The 19829-nt window shown below is 43.2% G+C and overlaps 1 protein-coding gene across 1 annotated transcript in view; it reads right to left on the bottom strand.

Annotated features, from left to right (window-relative positions):
- Nucleotides 1–19829, bottom strand: part of LOC143986896 (uncharacterized) — a 237087-nt gene that overhangs the window by 37915 nt on the left and 179343 nt on the right. Inside the window, 6 exon segments of the mRNA XM_077485302.1 lie at nucleotides 10708–11432; nucleotides 16739–16883; nucleotides 17009–17215; nucleotides 17295–17489; nucleotides 17579–17676; nucleotides 17793–17895. Coding sequence (XP_077341428.1) covers nucleotides 10708–11432; nucleotides 16739–16883; nucleotides 17009–17215; nucleotides 17295–17489; nucleotides 17579–17676; nucleotides 17793–17895 — 1473 coding nt within the window.

The following is a 19829-nucleotide window of genomic DNA, read 5'->3' as shown; positions in this document are numbered from 1 at the left end:
TTTTTATTTTATTTTTTTATTGTTCATTTTACTTTATTTATTTTAGTTTGACATTTTTTTCCCCAAAAATATATTTTTGATCACTTTTATTCCTATTACAAGAAATGTAAACATCCCTTGTAATAGGAATATGGGTTGACAGGTCCTCTTTACAGTGAAATCTGGGGGGTCAATATGACCCCACATCTCACCTCTAGGCTGGGAAGCCTGAAATAAAAAATAAAAAAAAGATTCTGGCTTTGATCGTACTGGCGAGTTGGTAGAAGCACCGGAGGGCGGTGAGGGGTGGGGGGCATCTATGGCTGGGTATTTCAGGGTATCACCGAGTATGGCTGGGTATCTCTGAGTATGGCTGGGTATGGCAATTTATGGCAGGGTATTACAGAGTATTGGCGGGGTACTACAGAGTAATAGCAGGGTACTGCAGAGTATTGGGGGGTACTACAGAGTAATGGCAGGGTACTGCAGCGTATTGGGGGTTACTGCAGAGTATTGGGGGTTACTGCAGAGTATTGGGGGTTACTGCAGAGTATTGGGGGTTACTGCAGAGTAATGGGGGGTACTGCAGAGTAATGGCAGGGTACTGCAGAGTATTGGGGGTTACTGCAGAGTAATGGGGGTTACTGCAGAGTAATGGGGGGTACTGCAGAGTAATGGGGGGTACTGCAGAGTAATGGCAGGGTACTGCACTGCAGAGTAATGGCGGGGTACTGCAGAGTAATGGCAGGGTACTGCAGAGTATGCACTGGTATTGCAGAGTATTGGCAGGGAATTGAGGGGTTAAATTCGGTGAGCAGCGATGTGGGCACTGCAGATGCAGCCCACATCGCTGCTGACACCGATCTCTTTCCCCTCCGCTGTACCGATCGGTACAGAGAGGGGAGGGAGGAACCGGCGTCATAACATGACGCCGGTTTGTTTCCAAGTGATCACTCTGTCATTTGACGGAGCAATCACGTGGTAAACGGTCGCTATGAGCGGCCGTTTACCGTGATCCGTGATGCGACCCGGCGGTCACGGATGCTTTCGAGTGCGCACACCTCGGGGCACGCGAGAGCAGAATTCTGGGAGGCCGTTAATTAACGACCTCTCAGAGTTAAACAACCGCCCTGAAGCCGTTAATCGGCAATGGGCAGTTGTTAAGTGGTTAAAGCTAGATCACTAGCTATATAGGTGAGGTGAATATAGTGGTGTATACTGCAGTCAGGGCACAGACAACAACCACTACACAGCAGCAAGATAGGAAATCAGCCAAAAACGATTGGTGTGTACTGTGTTGAAGGTACACAGAACACCCACTGCTTCAGATGCTAAGTAACACACTACACGAAGCCGCCTCAAAGGCGGCCTTATATAGTGTGGGGCGTGCACTACACAGCCTGAGCTATGATTGGCCACAGGCAGGATGCCTGTGGCCAATCATGGCTCTCCTCGCTGCCGGCGCTGCGATTGGCCAAGCATGCGGGGTCACAGTGCATGCTTGGCCAATCATCGGGCAGCAATGCACTGCGCCAACGCAGTGCATTATGGTCCGCGCGCGTCACTCGAATTTTGACGCGAACGGCCAAAACGTTCGGAATTCGCCGAACGCACGAACAGCCAATGTTCGAGTCGAACGTACGTTCGACTCGAACACGAAGCTCATCCCTAGTGGGGGGAATGAAATGATAATTAAAGGTTGGGATTAGGGAAGATTTCTGTAAGATTTTATACGGGAATGATCAGCGCCCCTCCAGAGACACTATGATGAGTCTCACAATAGGAGTCTGAAAGGGACGGGATTTTGGGGGGATGAGATGGTGAACCCAGATTGGAGGGGGAGGGGCAATTTTTATTAAAAATCATCTTCCAGATGGGAATCAAAATGGATTTTTCAGCTCAGTACAATTATTCCGGCTGGACTGAATATTGATATTGAGCTGTTTTATGCGTCTTTATTGTAGTTTTTATATAGTTTTGCCAGTTATTGATGATTATAATTAACGTTTTGTATGAATTTAGTGGTATATGATGATATAGAAGATGTTTAAATTATTCTGGGCTTAAGGAATCAGGAGGGGGAGGTAGGAGGACTTTTTTGGACCTCTTCACCTGCCAATCGCCCTCCTGGACAAAGATTGCCATTTTCCAATCCAAACACATCGGATGTCACCAGATAGGAGAAGAGCCCTCTTTGTTTACATCTAAGTGGTATCTATCCCCCGGAGAATCTGTGGCCGGGACTGCCCTTATTCCCCATATACTGCTATAGAGGCATCTACTGATTCACAGGCACCATAAACTCTGTGGGACTACAGGGCCCAGCACACCTAGTCATCTACAGCCAGGGGGTTTCTGAGTAAGTTCTTCCAGGTTACCCCAGGAGTTGCCTGACATTTTGTTATCAAAAAGTTTTATTGAAACTATCCTGTTGGGGATTCAGATATTTTGTCCATAGTGCAAACGCTGCCCGAACATTTATTATTTGTAGATTAACCCCTTTAAGGTCAGAACATTCTTTTCATTTTGGAGCTAAATTATAACAATATGTATGGGGGTGGTTAACATTTGGGGAGATCAAGGGGTTAACTGTGTTTCTAACTGTAGGGGGAAGGGACTGACTAGAGGAAATGACAGATTGTGGTTCCTAGCTATTAGGAACACACAATCTGTCCCTCCTCACAGAGCAGAACAGGGATTTGTGTGTTTACACACACACTTCTGCCTTCTGTCTCTTGTGCCCGCGATCGCTGGTGGTCATCGCGACTGTCGGCCAGGAGCATCGGCACCCCCGCAGTGCAGCGCGCATGCTATCCCAATCCCATGAGTCGACGTATAGCTATGATTGCTCACATGATCGTGCCGACCTGCCCCAGTAAAATGGCGTTGGCTGGTCGGCAAGCGGTAAAAATTATGAAACCACTCCCATTAGACCTACTGAGAACAGAGGCACAGACAAACGCACATGGATTTCCTCAGAATAACAAAAGGTAGGACTCTGCTGACACAGTTTAACCAGACTATACCTCTAACATTGTTCCAGAGTATCATTATTGTAAACTCTTTTTTAATTGTTCATATCTGACTACAACCTACTATGTCATAGGTATCTAAACGGTTGATTCACTCATTGCCGGATATTCATGTTTGGCAAAGTCTACAACCGTTCTTATGTTCTCTGATCTCTAGTATCTGTAAACTCTTCAATAAAAACTTTTGGAGAAGAAAAAAACATGGGTGCTTTGGGGCTCCCCCAAAATAAATTGTGCCCATGTTGATGAGGACAAGGGCCTCATACCCACAACCCTGGCTCGGTGGTTGTCTGCAGGTGGGGAGGCTTATTGGAATCTGGAATGCCCCCTTAACAAGGGGGCCCCCAGATCCCACCTCCCATGTGAATGAGTACGGGGTAAATAGTACTCCTACTCATTTTCCCAAAAAGTTCTCAAAGTTATTAAAAACACACAGACAGTTTTTGACAAGTCCTTTATTCAAATAACAAAAAAAAAGTCCTTCTAAAGTACATCCAACGTCAATCACGATGAACAGCAGCTGCCAGCCCCAATAAAAAAAAATTAAAAAAAAAAGACAACCCAAATTCCAATGACAGCAGATGACTCATGGTGGTTAATGATGTGGCAGCCACCCGATCCTTAACAACCATGACAGTTACAAGTTGCTAAAGACATTGGCGGTCGCCCACTCCTTAACATCCAGCTATTTACTGCTTTTAAGGCTGCCGGGTACCACTGACATTAAAGTACTGCAAGTTTTGGCCTAAATTTATGAAGGAAGATTTTTTTATTTGCAAAATTCAGAATTTCTTCATTTATATAGCAAAAAATGTAAAAACCAATGCAGATTAAAAGCCAACAAAAGAAGGTTATATCTGTCTAAAAAAAAAAAAGTTTAATTTTGGTAATTACCATTAAAAGTGTGAGTGCGCTAAAATCAGACAATTGGCCTCGACAGGAAGGGGGTAAAAGTATCGGGTCCTGAGATAGTTAAATGTACAACAACCCTCCTATTACCCCCTCACATCCACAGCATATTATTGTGTGACCAATACCATCCAAATAATTCTTACTTTCATTTTTTTCAAAGTTATCCATCTACAAGAAGACCTGTATAGATCAAATGACGGCACCAATGAGGATGGAGGAGGACCGGAGTCACATGACTGAGAAGATACTAAACTTCACCCTGGAGATCATCTACCTGCTGACCGGAGAGGTGAGGAGGATTCTGGGAGGTCACATGACATCACTCTTATCTCTATTAATAAAACACAGACCTGACCAGGGAGGTGAGGAGGATTTTGGAAGGTCACATGACATCACTCTAATCTTTATTAATAAAACATAGACCTAATCGTAAAGGTGAGGAGGATTCTGGGACTCTAACATGATATTCCTATTGGTTCCTCAATACAGAGATTTCCTCTTGTGAAGTCAGGTGATCATATGACCATCACAGTGCCTCCATGCGACTCCCTAAAACCTGAGAGACACAACATGCAGAAGATTCTAGAAGTCACCAAGAAGATGATGGAGCTGCTGACAGGAGAGGTGAGGAGGATTCTGGGAATTCTGGGACATTATCCAGTAACAGACAAGGGATGTGTCTGGATGGTGACTGTATCATTGTGTGTGTCAGGTTCCTATAAGGTGTCAGGATGTCACTGTCTATTTCTCCATGGAGGAGTGGGAGTATTTAGAAGGACACAAGGATCTCTACAAGGACGTCATGATGGACAATCAGCCGCCCCTCACATCACCGGGTAAGAGGAGACTTTATTGTAAAGGAGAGAGCAGTACGGAGGCTCCACCTAGATCCCCCATCATCTGATAAACACATAGAAACAATGTATTCAGTCAGTGTGTGTGTTTCCTACAGATGGATCCAGTAATGGGAACCCACCAGAGAGATGTTCCCATTCTCTGTATTCTGGGGATTCCACACAGGAAGGTCACACCATCCCCCACCATCATCAGGTAGATGAGGGGTAATCGCTAATACTATCATTAGGATTTGCACATTAACTGCATCATTACAATTTATGCCATTTTTATTATATACTCAGAGTAGAAATGAGAGATTCTAAAGTTGAGGTTAAAGAAGAGATACAAGAGGATGATGAGGATGGGGTGATGGAGGAGTATCTTAAAGAACACAAAGATCTGTACCAGGACACCATGTTGGAGTCATCCAGCTACAGAAACCCACCAGAGAGATGTCCCCGTCCTCTGTATTCCTGGGATTCCACACAGGAAGATCACACCATCCCCCACCATCATCAGGTAGATGAGTGACAATTATTGGTAGTTCTGATTTATACACAGCATGATTGTTACAATGAATGTTTTATTATATATTCAGTGTGGAAACCTCAGGGATAATAATATTGTTGTTAAAGAGGAGGATAAGGAGTATGGACAGGGCCATCTTTAATATTGATTGGACCCTGGGCAAAACTTTTCTTGGGGCCCCCCCATGCAGTTTTGCTCTCCACCTCCTCTGAGACATACAATAATTAGCAGTTAGACTCAAAATCAGTTTACTGAATCAGATCAGGCAACTATTGTAATTGGTTGCCAGAGGTTAGTGTATCATTGCCACTGGTTGCTAGAGGTTACAGCACACATTATGGCTCACTAATTAGTTGCTAGAGGTTACAGCACATGATTTCTGCTTGTTGATTGGTTGCTAGAGATTACTGTGGATATGACCTCAAGGGGGCATGATATACATATGAATGTCGGTAATTTACATGTAAACACATTTCTGCAGGTGAGTCATCTGTACACAACAATAGGGCAGAGCTGGGCAGCATTAGTAGCAGCATTTCACACTGAGATCTCAGGACACAGCACAGGACTAAACCCTCAAAGGATGAGGGAATTTAAACCAGGATAGTTGGCAAGTATGAGGTAGCTGCTGTGGGCCCCACAACAATGACAGGGCCCAGGGCAGCTGCCCCTTTTGTGCTGCCTTAAAAATGGCCCTGAGTATGGAGTGATGGTGGAGTTATCAGAAGGACACAAGGATAAGATGGAGTCACTCACTACCAAGAACCCACCAGAGAGATGTCCCTGTCCTCTGTATTCCCGGGATTTCACACAGGAAGATCACACCATCCCTCACTGTTACAAGGTTGGTGGGACTGAGCTTATAAAACACAGACTCATGGAGTCTTGCTTTATTATTGTGACATTACATAAAAATCCACACCTTATCTCCATGAGTCTGTATCACTGCCCGGCACACCACTCATATCACACACTTCAGCCAATCTGCCCTAAATCATGTGTTCAGGGGTGGGGGGGCAGTGGAAGAAGTCATCACACCAGTATTCTAGATTGTAGGATAGCTTGGGGGATCCTCTGAAATGATTGGGGTTCACTTGTCTGCTTTACATTCCTTAGATTGTATGAAACATTTGTATCCAGCCAGATAAATGTGGGAGAGTCTCCCTCCACTTGTAGTCAGCAGTAGGGATGGGCTGAACAACCCCCTGTTCGGTTTGAACCAGAACTTTTTCAAACATCGCAAAAGTTCAGAACTCCTTTGAAGTCTATGGGACCCGAACTGGAAAAATCAAAAGTGCCCATTTTGAAGCATTATATGCAAGTAATTGGGCATACAATGGTTATGGGGGTCCAGGTACTGCCCTGGGGGGAAAAAAGTTTGTAAAAAATGCCATTTTTAAATGAGCAGTGATTTATTGATGCTTAAAGTGAAAGCATAAAAATGAAAAATTCCTTTCAATATATTGTCTGGGAGAGGTCCCCTTAGTCTACCTGTAAAGTGTCAGTGTTAGGTACCACAGATATCGGGGTGCCTTGGCGGGGCTCTATGGCTTACGCATGCATTTGCAAATGTGTGCAGATTAAACCCCTGTTCTTAATGCATATTGTTAGACAGGTTAATTGGTTGTTGTCTGTGGGCTGGTGGTAAGCAAAGCTTCTTTTTTTTCCTCGGTTCATCCTTGGGTTTGTTTGTATATACCTGTAAAGTGGCACATATGTAATGTGTATAGAAGCTGCTGCCGCACAAATTGCATTTATAAAGCCCAAAAAATTATATTTTCCCAGCAAGCAACAATTGGCCTTTGGGCGTTGTTGGCGCCTTCACACCAAAACCATATTAAGGTACTCTTGATGAAAGCAAGAATTGACCTTGCTGTCAAAAATTTAAATGATATGCACATGTCAAACAGGTGCAAAAAAAATAGTCTACAGGGTTAGTTGTGCCCGGGGAAACCTACACCAAAAATATTATTCCAGATGAAATCTACATCCACAACGCTAAGCAGCCTAGAAGTCCTGCAGAAATTCTACATCCCAAAAACATCGGAATCAGAGACTTCATAGCTGCTGGTAATCCAGTACTCCTCCCTTGACCAACAGAAGCCTCAAAACTACGTGTTCAATGACACTGTAACCTACCAGAGTCAGGAAAAGCATTAGATAAACTCCTTTAAGGTGTCCTCGAAAGATTTCATCTTATGCACTCTCTGTGAGGACAGGATGAGTTCTGAGACTTTCCCCTTGTAATGATGGTCAAGGAGGGTTGCAAACCAATAGTGATCCTTCTTAACACCATATATTCTTGGTTCCTTTTGCAGGCTTTGAAGCATGAGGGAGCCCATGCAGTGAAAATTTGCAGAGGCATGAGAAGCAGACTCCTTAGGGCCACTGAGGATTATAGTATCTAGAACTGCCTCCTCCCACTCATGTACTACTCCCAAGGGTTTTGGGAATGGAAAGCCATCTCTTACTGTTTAATGTATGTCTTCCTCTGAATGCCTCCAAAACCAGAATCCAGAGCCAGAATCCTCCTCCCTCTCCTCTTGTGTGTTCTGTGGCATAGGAACAATGGTGTCTGCATAAAGTGGGCCTCAACTTCCTCCTGCTGCTGTGCCTCAAGTGCCCTGTCCATAATACCATGCGGATTCTGCATCATTTATGAGCAGCCATTGCTGAGCCAGCCTAAGCCTGTCATTGTGTCATACTCACACAGGTACTCATTGATGGCCCTCTGTTGCATGTGCAGCCACTGCAGTATTGCTAAAGTCAATGTCACAAATCTGGTGGCAGGTGGAATTCCCGCTGAATTTCAGCCAACCAAGCACTGGCTGTGTATGACTGCCTGAAATGGCTACAGACTCTTCTGGCCTGCTTTAGCAGATCTTCCAACCCTGGGTACCTATTAAGGAAACCACCATTCCTGGCTTCAACTGGCATGGCATGAACCACCTCTGGGCCTGCTTCGGTGTGGTTCCTGTCTTCTAGACACACCAGCTGAAGCACTGCATGGCACCTTTTAGCCTGACTCATTGAATAACCCCTTTAACGCTTAGGGGTACTTGTGAACCATAGGACAATTCAGCAGAGGAGGGCATGGAGGAGGAGGGAGTAGAGCTGACAAATCTCACATCATCACCACTAGCTGTATGGAGACATGGGGCACAACAAGCTGAAGCACTGAGCCCTGTCCTGCATCCTTCCGAGTTGCAAGCAGAGTTACCAAGTGTGCTGTGAACAAAATATATCATCCCTGACCTTGCTTGCTGGATCACGTGTCAGCAGTAACGTGGACTTTGGGCCTTTCATGTGATGGTACAGAGTTTGAATCACCTTATGTGTAAAGAAATAGCAACTGGGAACCTGCCATTGTGGTACAGCACATTCTACAAATTCACAGAAGGGGCAGAATCCACCAGGCGGAAAGGCAGAAGTTGTAGAACCAGCAGCTTTGACAAGCTTGCATTTAGAAGCTGGGCATGTTTGTAGCAGGGACTGTATTTTTTAATCCGCTGCAGCAGATTGGGCAGAGAATTTTGCCGGCTATAGTCTGAGGTGAGTAATGAGGAGGAAAAGATTTGTGCCCCTTTTGGGTGCTCTTGCCAACGGGCTGAGTGGTGAGAGGTTAACAAGCCGCGCTGTGCATTGTGATTGGCCGGTCAATCTTCTGGGCCCTGTGACGTGTCCCAGAAGATTGCAGGGTGGGAGGGGGAGAGGTGATCTTCCTTCCAGCGCCGCGGAGCCCCGGGAGAAAGTGGGAGCTGGTTGCCTCTAATAAGAGGGTGACCGATCTCTCCCCAAAATATGACATGCCAAATGTGGCATGTCAGGGGGTCACTTGCACCTAAAGTGGAAGTTCCATTTTTGGGAGGAACTCTGCTTTAAATGCCTTGTCAAGCATGTGGTATCCAAATGGCTGGTGTTTTTGCCACACTTGATGTGCTTGAGCCAAAGTTTGCAAATAGCAACAGTGTGATCAGCTGCACATGTACTAAAAAAGGCCCAGACAGCTGAGCTGTGGGAAGTGGGCCGGGAGATAACAGCTCCACAATGTGATGAAATAGGGTGTCTGCTCCCTTGGGCGCATGGCATAAAGGTGGTGACGCGTGACGCTCCGACACACCGCATCTCCATAATCGGTAAAGAGCCTATGATGTAGGCTCTTTGCCATGTAATCAGCTATGTCCAAACAAAGCTAATCATATAACTAGAAAGTGCCGGTTATCAGCTTTCATTTATTCATGCTGATAAGGCACGAGTAAAGGAGAGCCAATCAGTGGCTCTCCTTACAGGGGGGGGGGATCTGCACTGATATTCAGCATTGATTATCAGTATAGGTCTATCAGAAATGATCACGAGTGATGCCAAACTGTGTCCCAACAGTAATGCTCAGAAGTGCCCATCAGGGATGCCAATCAGTGCCCTCTAGAGATGCCAATCAATACCCACCAGGGATGCTAATCAGTGCCCACCAGGGAAGCCAATGAGTGCCCACCAGGGCTACTAAACAGTGCCCTTCAGGGATGCCAATCAGTACCTCCTCATCAGTGCTGCCTCAGTGAAGAAAACTTACTTATTTACAACATTTTATAACAGAAACAAAGAAAAAATTTATTTTTTTCAGAATTTGTCTTTTTTTTATTTGTAGCACAAAAAATAAAAACCCCAGTAATGATCAAATACCACCAAAAGAAAGCTCTATTAGTGGGGGAAAAAAAAAGCTAAAAATGTCATTTAGGTACAATGTTGCATGACTGCAATTTTTATTCAAAATGAGAGAGAGCTGAAAGTTTAAAATTGGCTGGGGGGCAGGAAGGAGTTGAAAGTGTTCGGGATTGAAGGGGTTAAACATGTGGGGGGACCCCACAAACCCAGCTCTGGCAGTGAAAGGGTTAAAGGAAGCGTTCACCTTTGGGAAGATGTTACATGTTCCTGTAGTGGCTCAGCGATCCGAGTCCACTGTGTGACAGCAGTGCGGGGAGAAGTTCCCCATACCGGCTGTCACTTACTGAAAAGAGCGCGGCTGTGCCATTCATTCAGAGTTCTGTCCTTTTCCGATGTTGGCTTGTAGTTTTCAATGAACTCCCACACCACTGCTGAGCATTCTGGTAGATGAGGAACAAGGAGACCACAAGATTGGGACCCCGATCTAGTTCCTTGGACAAGTTGTTTTTTTTTCCAAAAATGTCCACATCCCAAGAACTGTTTCTTACATGATAAAGATCAGCCATGGAGTATATCTGAGGTATATATCAGGATGTGTTTTTTCCCCACATGAGAGCTCTGATGTCCAGCAACATTCATATAGAAGACATTTCCCGCACTCAAGGCACTAATATACCTTGAGGGTTGTGTGGGATCCCTGATGTACAGGAAGACAGGCCTTCAGTGAGGAACAATTCCCTCACTCAGGACAGGACTACGGCTTCTCCCCCGTGTGAGATCTCTGATGTGTGGAAAGATGGGACTTCCTTGAAAAACATTTCCCGCACTCAGAACAGGAATACGGCTTCTCCCCCGTGTGAGATCTCTCATGTATGTAAAGATTGGACTTCACTGAAAAACATTTCCCGCACTTAGAACAGGAGTGAGGCTTCTCCCCCGTGTGAGATCTCTGATGTGTGGAAAGACTGGATGTCTGTGAAAAACATTTTCCACACTCGGGACAGGAATACGGCTTCTCACCCGTGTGAGATCTCTGATGTTTGTAAAGATTGGACTTCACTGAAAAACATTTCCCACACTCAAGACAGGAATACGGCTTTTCCCCAGTGTGAGATCGCTGATGTATGACAAGGTCTGATTTTTGTATAAAACATTTCCCGCACTCAGGACAGGAATATGGTTTTTCCCCAGTGTGAGACCTTTTATGCACATTAAGATGTGATCTAGAATAGAAACATTTCCCACACTCAGTACAGGAAAAGATCTCTTCTGTGGGAAGGAAGGCACTGCCCCTCACAGTCTGAGGCTCCTCAGGATAAGAGGAATACGATGGTCCATCTACACTGTGTGGTGCCGGATGGACATTTGAGGTAGTCGGGTTTTCTCCTGGACTATACTTTGTGATGTCCTCATCTTCTACTTTACAGTCTGAAGACAAAGTGAGACAATCCTCTGAGGTTTTCCTCATCTCCCGTCCATCTACTAAAATAGAAATAAAAAGATTATTACTAGACTTGAGCAGATTGGTTCCCCTAAACCAGGACTCTGCCCACATCAGGCAGCTTTGTCTCTGAGGATCTTACAATTCCCCCCTCAAGGTAACTAGTAAATGGGTCCTCTGTAGGGAGGCAATTCATGATTATTTTCAGAATTGATTAGTTGGCCGATTATTGTTTTGATTAATTGGATAAAAACCTCAAAAAAGGTTGGTGTATGATTTAGTTAATATTCTTGAATATCTTTATACAGCGGTAAATATAAATATCCAGATATATAGTTGGATATTTAATCCACTCTGAGAATAACAAACAGACAGATGTATTATTAGAGGGAGAATCTGCTACATATCAGAATCAGAGATCAACATCATTAAAATGTAAAAAAAGAGGTAAAACGCTGTTTTGCAGATGATCAGACAGGAGTGTAATATAATATGATGGATGACAGACTCCCTTGTTATAGACAGGTAGGTGGGTACAAGCTCCCTGCACCTGATGTCACTTATGCTGGCCATATACAAACTCATTTCTCTTTCAAAAAAACATTCATCCTATTTTCTAACCATTAGTGGGGTCAAATCGGTTTTCATTTCCAACCACAGTGATGGGAAAATTCAAAATGACAGAACAGAAAACTTTTCTCCATTTAACTTATTTTCAAATAGTGTATGTGGTTTTTGCTCAGAAGGTACATTCATTTTAAAATTGAATGTTAAAAGCAAGTGGAATTTTCGAGCTACACTCATGACTTAAGCCCCATACACAGAGTTTTTCCTTCAGATTTACCAAAACCATGTAGTGCAAGGGCCTGCCTGATTGCATACAAATTGAAACTCCTAAGGTTTGACCTCGTATTATATGGTTTTGGTAAATCTGAAGGAAAAACTCAGCAGAAAAAGTGATAGTGTGTATGGGGCTTAATGAGTAACATTGCGAAAGCAAGCAACACGAGTGTGTGCATGTTAACAAGTTGTGCCAGCAGTTGGTGCTGTTGTACTGTTGGTGCAAGAATAATAAGTGTAGTGTACATCGTGGTGTGTGGGGGACCAGACCGACTGTACCGGACCCAACACTGAGACCAAGAGAGGCGGCAGGCAAATGAGCGATTTGGAGGAGTGGGAGTGACTAAGGATCGTGCCACTCTGACAGAGGAGGTGGGACCAGGAGACAGATTAACCCGGGAGAGGCGGTGGGAGGGTAAGTGCAATCCGTGGACCGGAGGGGGAGTGTGTAAGGTAAAGCAGGGAAGTGATGGGAGCAGTGACAGGCAGGCTGACCGAGGGAGACTGACAGATCACAGGGACACAGAGTGGCACAGCTGATAGACTGACTGACTGTACTGGGGACGCTGGCTGAGGGGGGTGTAGTGTGAGGAACGGAGTACTGCTGAATATTGTGGTGTAACTGAGTATTGAGTACTGTTGAGTAACTGAGTATTGTGGAATAACTGAGTATTGTGGAATAACTGAGTATTGTGGTGTAGCACTAACCCCCGAAAAAAATAAAAACTGAAGCTGCTAGCAGCAAGAGGGGGGTTGATAGCATGGGGCCCGCTCCCCCCCCCCCCCCCGGGGCGGGATTAAGGTTCTGTGTATTGTGTAACAATTTTGCCTAGTTTCTCCTAATGGCAGGCTATACAACCCATTTAGTTACAGAGAGGAGCTGTGTCGGTCTGTGAATATAAGAGAAATGGGGATTCTACCTGGGAGTCAGACATGAGGCTATATAGAGGTTAGAGAGGAAAAAAACATTTATATTAAAGTAATACTGAAAGCTGAGACTTATTTTACATGGCTATAATAATTTTATATATAATGTACAATACTGATAAACTTTTACTTTATGTAATAGCAATGCCTTCTATTTCCTCCAGTCTATAAGCCTCCACCTTCTCTCGGGTCAAATGCTGATCTTCCCTGCACAGAGCCCTTACATTGTAAATGTTGGACTTCTTTTTAAACAAGATTGTCATAGTTACCTGCTCTGTGTAATGGTTTTGCACAGACCAGCCCCGATTCTCCTCTTCTGGACCCCCCCATTCCTTCAGAGTGCCCATATAGGAAGCCACAAAGTATAGTATAGAGTTCCCCTGTAGGAACCCGCAAAGTATAGTATAGAGTCCCCCTATAGGAAGGTACCAAAACATCTGCCTTTAGAATCAAATGTAATGTAAGGAGGGGTACTAATGCGCACAACCCAAGCTAATAACTCTGATAAATATATATAATTAATCGGGAAGCTGCCTGCATGTATAGTGATCTCTACACCATCTAATGAAATAAAATATAATTTGTATGTGGCGCTACCTCACCTAAAAGTTGAATATAAACCATAAATAATAAATAAATACAATATAATGTAATAACAAATACTGTGCAAAATAAGCAATATGTGCAAAAAGGTAAATGTGCAAAAATCACATAAAGTGCAAGAAACACAATCAAGTGCAATAAATAACACCCTTATAAAAATAATAGGGTGTAAATAGTCTTATTAACAATCCACATACCCAGTGTGAATAATGTAAAGTCCATAAAGCATACAGATGCAGTGATAAATAGACAGTGAGTAATATTCAGATGAAAAAGCTCATAAAACAAAAGTCCAAAAAATGTCCATGCAGTGAATATTAAAACAACACCAATAATGTGATTATCCACTGGTGATCCAAGCATTCAGTGCTCTGTGCACCCCTTGAATCAAAAAACAAAAGGAAAAGAGAAAAGTAGGTGAGGGAATTATCAATATTAGTGGAGTCACGTTAACGCAAGAGTAAATAAAAGTATTAGATAAAGGATTAAAATTTGCCCCAAAAAGAAATCTCAATAAGTTTAATACCTATGTGGATATTAATAAATTTGTGAGGAGTAGGAATATAAAAAAAAAAAAAAGGCTAAGTGACTCAGGAATAGGAAGAGGTACTAAACTTTCGGAACACAATGGTATACAGTTTACCAATTTACGTAATAAGTCCCTCTTCAATCCACTGGGAGGAAATGATGGGCATATCGAGGTTTTTAAAAAAATGGTTCTGAAAGATTTACAAGAATTAAAGATGAAGAAATCCTTAGCCCCTATGGACATTAGAAAAGGTATTTGAAAATTGGAGTCAAGGAAAGACATTGTGATAAGGCAAGCAGATAAAGGAGGAGCGATAGTGATACAATCGAAAGAAGATTATAATGAAGAACTGAACAGACAACTTAATGATGAAACAACATATCAGAAACTGTTAAGTAACCCTACCATACGATATAAAAAAGAATTAGCTAAAATTATTCAAAAAGGATCGGAAAAAGGCTTATTGAATAAAAAAGAAGTGAATTATTTAGTACCGAATACCTGTAGAGTACCAGTGATCTATACTATTCCTAAAATACACAAAAAATGATAAAAAACCTCCCGGTAGGCCCATAGCAAATGGGATAAATTCAGTTTGTGCAAGGATTGGGGAATATGTTGATTTTTCCTACAGCCTATAGTAAAGGAAACAAAATCATACCTGAGAGACACCAAACATCTGATCCAGTTATTAAAAGATGTTATTTTAGATGAAGGACCAATATATTTGGTCACTGCAGATGTGACTTCTTTATACACCATTATTAATCATGAAGAAGCAGTGCAAGCTACCAAATGGGGCTTGAGAAATCTGAGTAACTTGAAATGTAAACAAAGAAGATTTATAATTGATTGTTTACGGTTTGGATTGGATTCCAATTATTTTTGGTTTAATAATGTGTATTATAAACAGATCTGTGGCATTGCCATGGGAGAAAAATATGCACCTAGTGTGGCTAATTTATATATGGCAAAATGGGAAGAGGAAGCTTTATATAACAACATTCCCCACCAATTAAAATTGTACAAACGCTACATTGATGACCTGATTTTGATTTGGTCAGGTGATAGAGAAAGTCTAAATGATTTTTGTTTTAATCTTAATATAAATGAGAAGAATATTAAACTGACCTGGAAGATCAATACAGAGAAAATAGTTTTTATAGATTTGGTAATTGAGAGAAGTGATAATAAACTAAATACGTGTGCTGAGCTGTATTTTCTGATATGTAAATAGTGCATTCAGTATGGAGGCCAATTAATCGATTATGAAAATAGTTGACAACTATTTTCATAATCGATGACTAGGATTAGTTGTTTCAAGACTACATCTCTAATCTCCTACCAGTTAATTTCTTTATTTATGGACCTTAGTCAGAGAGTGAGGAAACAACGAGAACTGTCTTTTATAGGAGTGATAGTGATGAGGGGATTATAGGACGAGTGTCCCCTCCCCCTCTATCACTTATTGTCATCTTCCCAACACAAGAAGTCCTGCACTTCCTTATGTATTCCATTGATTTAGTCACGAATAACAGCGGGGCTGAGCCCCACCAGAGGTCAGAGAGTGAGGATGGGGGGAGAACAACCAAGATGAAGACTGGACTGATCCTGAAGACCACCATCATTGGGTTATTGACCCCTTCCTCATTATCACTTTCTATTTAAGGTTCCAGAGTTTAAGGATGTTATCACATTATTATCAACATGTAAAAGTCTGTACTCCAAACAAATCATCAGATATAAAATGTCCAGCTGGTAGGAAATGGGTGTAACAATAGAGAATACATATTATGTGTATATATAGCAGTGGGTAAAGGGGAGAGAGTAGAAGTCATGACTATGTAATGTACAACATATTGTATAAGATACAACAGATACGACTATATAGTATCAGAGTGATGCAATCTACAACATAGAGTATATAGTGAAGGGGTTAGGAGTATGGAATATACAATATAACTTACAATTAGCTTAAATGTTTACATGAGACAAGTTGCAGAGGTCCCACACCGCTGCCTCCCATCTCCTGAAAATGCACTCAGTGACTTGGGGATGGATTTATCTATAAATTCTCATACCCCCGACACAGCCAGCAAACAACAGAACAAGTGATCCTAGGAGAATAGTTCTGTCGGAGATCTTGCCAGAAGACCCAAAGCACATTCCCCAGGTGCCTAGGTGTAGTAACGTCTATGGTGAAAGTCAACATTTTGCTGCCAGCTGAACCCCAGAATCTCCATAAATCCAGTCTAGATACATAAATTGTGTCTGCAGCACAGAGAAGGAAAATGAAACCCGAGAGAAATCCAGGAATACAGGACGGGGAACACAGCTCAGGAAAGTGACCAGGGTATTACAGGCTGATATCACCCAGCCCCCCACCCTACTCTGGACCAATCAGTGAGCAGAATGAGTGGAGGAATGTATTTAGCATTAATGACCCACCTGTGCTGATCTCTGTAGGAGTGTCCTCCTCTATAAATGGCTTTGTTAATCCATCATCCTCCATAGACTGTTGATCATCCCTCACACACCTCTCTTCTTCTTCTTCTGCTTTAACCTCAAATTCTATATCGATTGGATCTCCACTCTAAATCAAGGAAAGGAGATAAAATATCATCTGATAATAAGATATAAGATTTATTATTGTGGCATCACATATAAAATCCACACATTGTCTCTGTAAGTATGTTTTATAACCTCCATCCCACCAACCTTGTAACAGTGGGGGATGGTGTGATCTTCCTGTGTGGAATCCCGGGAATACAGAGGACGGGGACATCTCTCTGGTGGGTTCCTGGTATTTGGTGGCTCCATCATATCCTTGTGTCCTTCTGATAACTCCTCCATCACTCCATATTCCTTATCCTCCTCTTTATACTCTTGTTTAACATCAATATTATCATCCCTGAGGTTTCCACTCTGAATATATAATAAAGCATTCATTATAACAAACATGCTATGTATAAATCAGAACTACCAATAATTGTCAATCATCTACCTGATGATGGTGAGGGATGGTGTGATCTTCCTGTGTGGAATTCAGAGGATGGAGACATTTCTCTGGTGGGTTTCTGTAGCTGGGTGACTCCACCATGGTGTCCTGGTACAGATTTTTGTGCACTTTTAGAAACTCTGACTCCTCCTCTTTTATCTCTTCTTTAACTTCAAATTTAGAATCTCTTGCATTTCCTCGCTGAATATAGAATAAAATTGACATCAATTATAACAATGCAGATAATGTACAGATCCTAATGATAATATCAGTGATTGTTCCTCATCTACCTGATGATGGTGAGGGATGGTGTGACCTTCCTGTGTGGAATCCTGGGAATACAGAGGACGGGGACATCTCTCTGGTGGGTTCCCATTACTGGATCCATCTGTAGGAAACACACACACTGACTGAATACATTGTTTCTATGTGTTTATAAGATGATGGGGGATCTAGGTGGAGCCTCCGTACTGCTCTCTCCTTTACAATAAAGTCTCCTCTTACCCGGCGATGTGAGGGGCGGCTGATTGTCCATCATGATGTCCTTCCCAGCACCGCTCACGTCTCCTGTCAGCAGCTCGATGATCTCTCTGGTGACTTCTAGAATCTTCTTCTTATTTCTCTATTCTATCAGGGAGGGAGGTGGAGGCAATTTGATGGTCATATGATCTCCAGACTTCACAGGAGGAAAACTCTATATTTGAAAACATATAGTAAAATTAAATGACATTCCCAGAATCCTCCTCACCGCATTAATCAGGTCTCCATTTTCATCAAAACCCCACTGGGATATAATTTGCCCAGGCAGGGCCCCCCACTCTGTAGGTTAAAAGCTTGTTGCAAGGAATTCTGGGACTAACAATCTTGCTTTGCTTGTGAGAGGGACATTGGGAGGAGGAGCTGTGAGGTCAGTTTGATGTCATAGCATTCTCTGATTCTGAATGGAGGGACATTGGGAGGAGGGTCTGTGAGGTCAGTGGGATCTCATAGGATTCTCTGACTCTGGATGGAGGGACATGGGGGGAGCTGTGAGGTCAGTGTGATGTCATAGGATTCTCTGACTTTTGATGGAGGGACATTGAGAGGAAGAGCTGTGAGGCCAGTGTGATGTCATAGGATTCTCTGAATCTGTACGGAGGGACATAGTTAGAACGAGCTGTGAGGGGCGCTCTGTGAGGTATCTGTAAACTAAGGATGAGCTCCAGAGTGTTTGCACAGCCCGTATGCAAAGACCACCAGGAAGTCGGCACTGCGCTATGCTAATCACAGGCAGTGAGACATTGTCCCGATGCGCAGCTGAAGAGATCGGTAATTGCCTCACTTCCTGTGATTAACGCAGCGCAGACTTCCTGGCGGGCTTTGCGAACACGCCGGAGCTCATCCTTACTGTAAACACAGTCATTTCTCCCGGGTGCATCACACCTCTCCTAAATAAAAGATGAACATGGTCTTTAGGCTTTGTCAGGACACATCATATCCCCGTGAACTCCTGTGGGCTCTGGAGACTTTACTGATCACATTTTAGGATGAATATCTAAAACTGGGATCATTATGGAGAACTTTGTTTTCAGGACTACAAATCATATGCAGCACTGACCCCCGAAGGAGCGGCTGGTTTTCTTGGGCTTAACGTTTACCTCCTCCGCCTTGTAACTCATTGTTCTTGTCTAGAGGTTCCCGAGGTTGATGGCCCAATAACTGCAGAGACCGACACTTGAATTCCTTTGGGAATTTTTATTTGCTTAAAGAGGAAGTAAACCCTAATGGGTTTACTTCCTCTTTGATTCCCTTCAAAGGTAAAGCATAATGGACTACTATGCATCGCATAGTAGTCCATTATGTGTCACTTACCTGACACAGGAGCCAGCGAAGTCACCGCTGTCCCCTGTAGTTCCAAGCGTCCATCTTCTTGGTGGGTCTCCGTGGGTCTCGCTGCTCCGGCACTGTGATTCGCCGGAGCAGTGATGACGTCACTCCCGCGGCATATCGCCGCAATCTGCGGCTTACCCAGTGCGCCTGCGCCATAGACAGCGGTGGCTTTCTTCAGGTAAATATCTCCTAAACCGTATAGGTTTAGGAGATATTTCTTGGACCTACAGGTAAGCCTTAATCTAGGCTTACCTGTAGGTCAAAGTGGTTTGTAGGGGTTTACAACCACTTTAAAACGTTGAAAAGAAACAAAGTCTCTCAGTTGGGAATAGAGGGTATAGGAATGAAAGCTTAGGCACTTTGAAACTGCTGACACTTAATAAATGTCTCTCTCTAGGTAATCCAGGGAATAGCCACTCACAACTGGATATCTCCACTGTCCGATAAATCCTGGTTTATGGACTTAGCAGCCAACAAATGACTCAAACTTAGGAAAGTCTCTGCCACAGACTTGGTTGCAAACTTTTAGATGAACACAGAAAGTCTCTCACAGGAACTTGGTTGTAACAGAAGGATGAAAATAGGAACCTTCTTACGGTACCAGTATCTTGCAGCCGGTCCAGTGATACCATAAGAAATGTGGCTTCAGTTAGTGTCCATACAGCCCAGCAT

Source organism: Lithobates pipiens, unplaced genomic scaffold, assembly GCF_037356315.1.
Source record: "Lithobates pipiens isolate NorthernLeopardFrog02 unplaced genomic scaffold, aLitPip1_a1.2 Scaffold_18, whole genome shotgun sequence".
In the NCBI taxonomy this organism is placed as follows: Eukaryota; Metazoa; Chordata; class Amphibia; order Anura; family Ranidae; genus Lithobates; species Lithobates pipiens.
The sequence above is the reverse complement of the archived record's forward strand: the minus strand, read 5'-3'. Positions and strand labels throughout refer to the sequence as shown.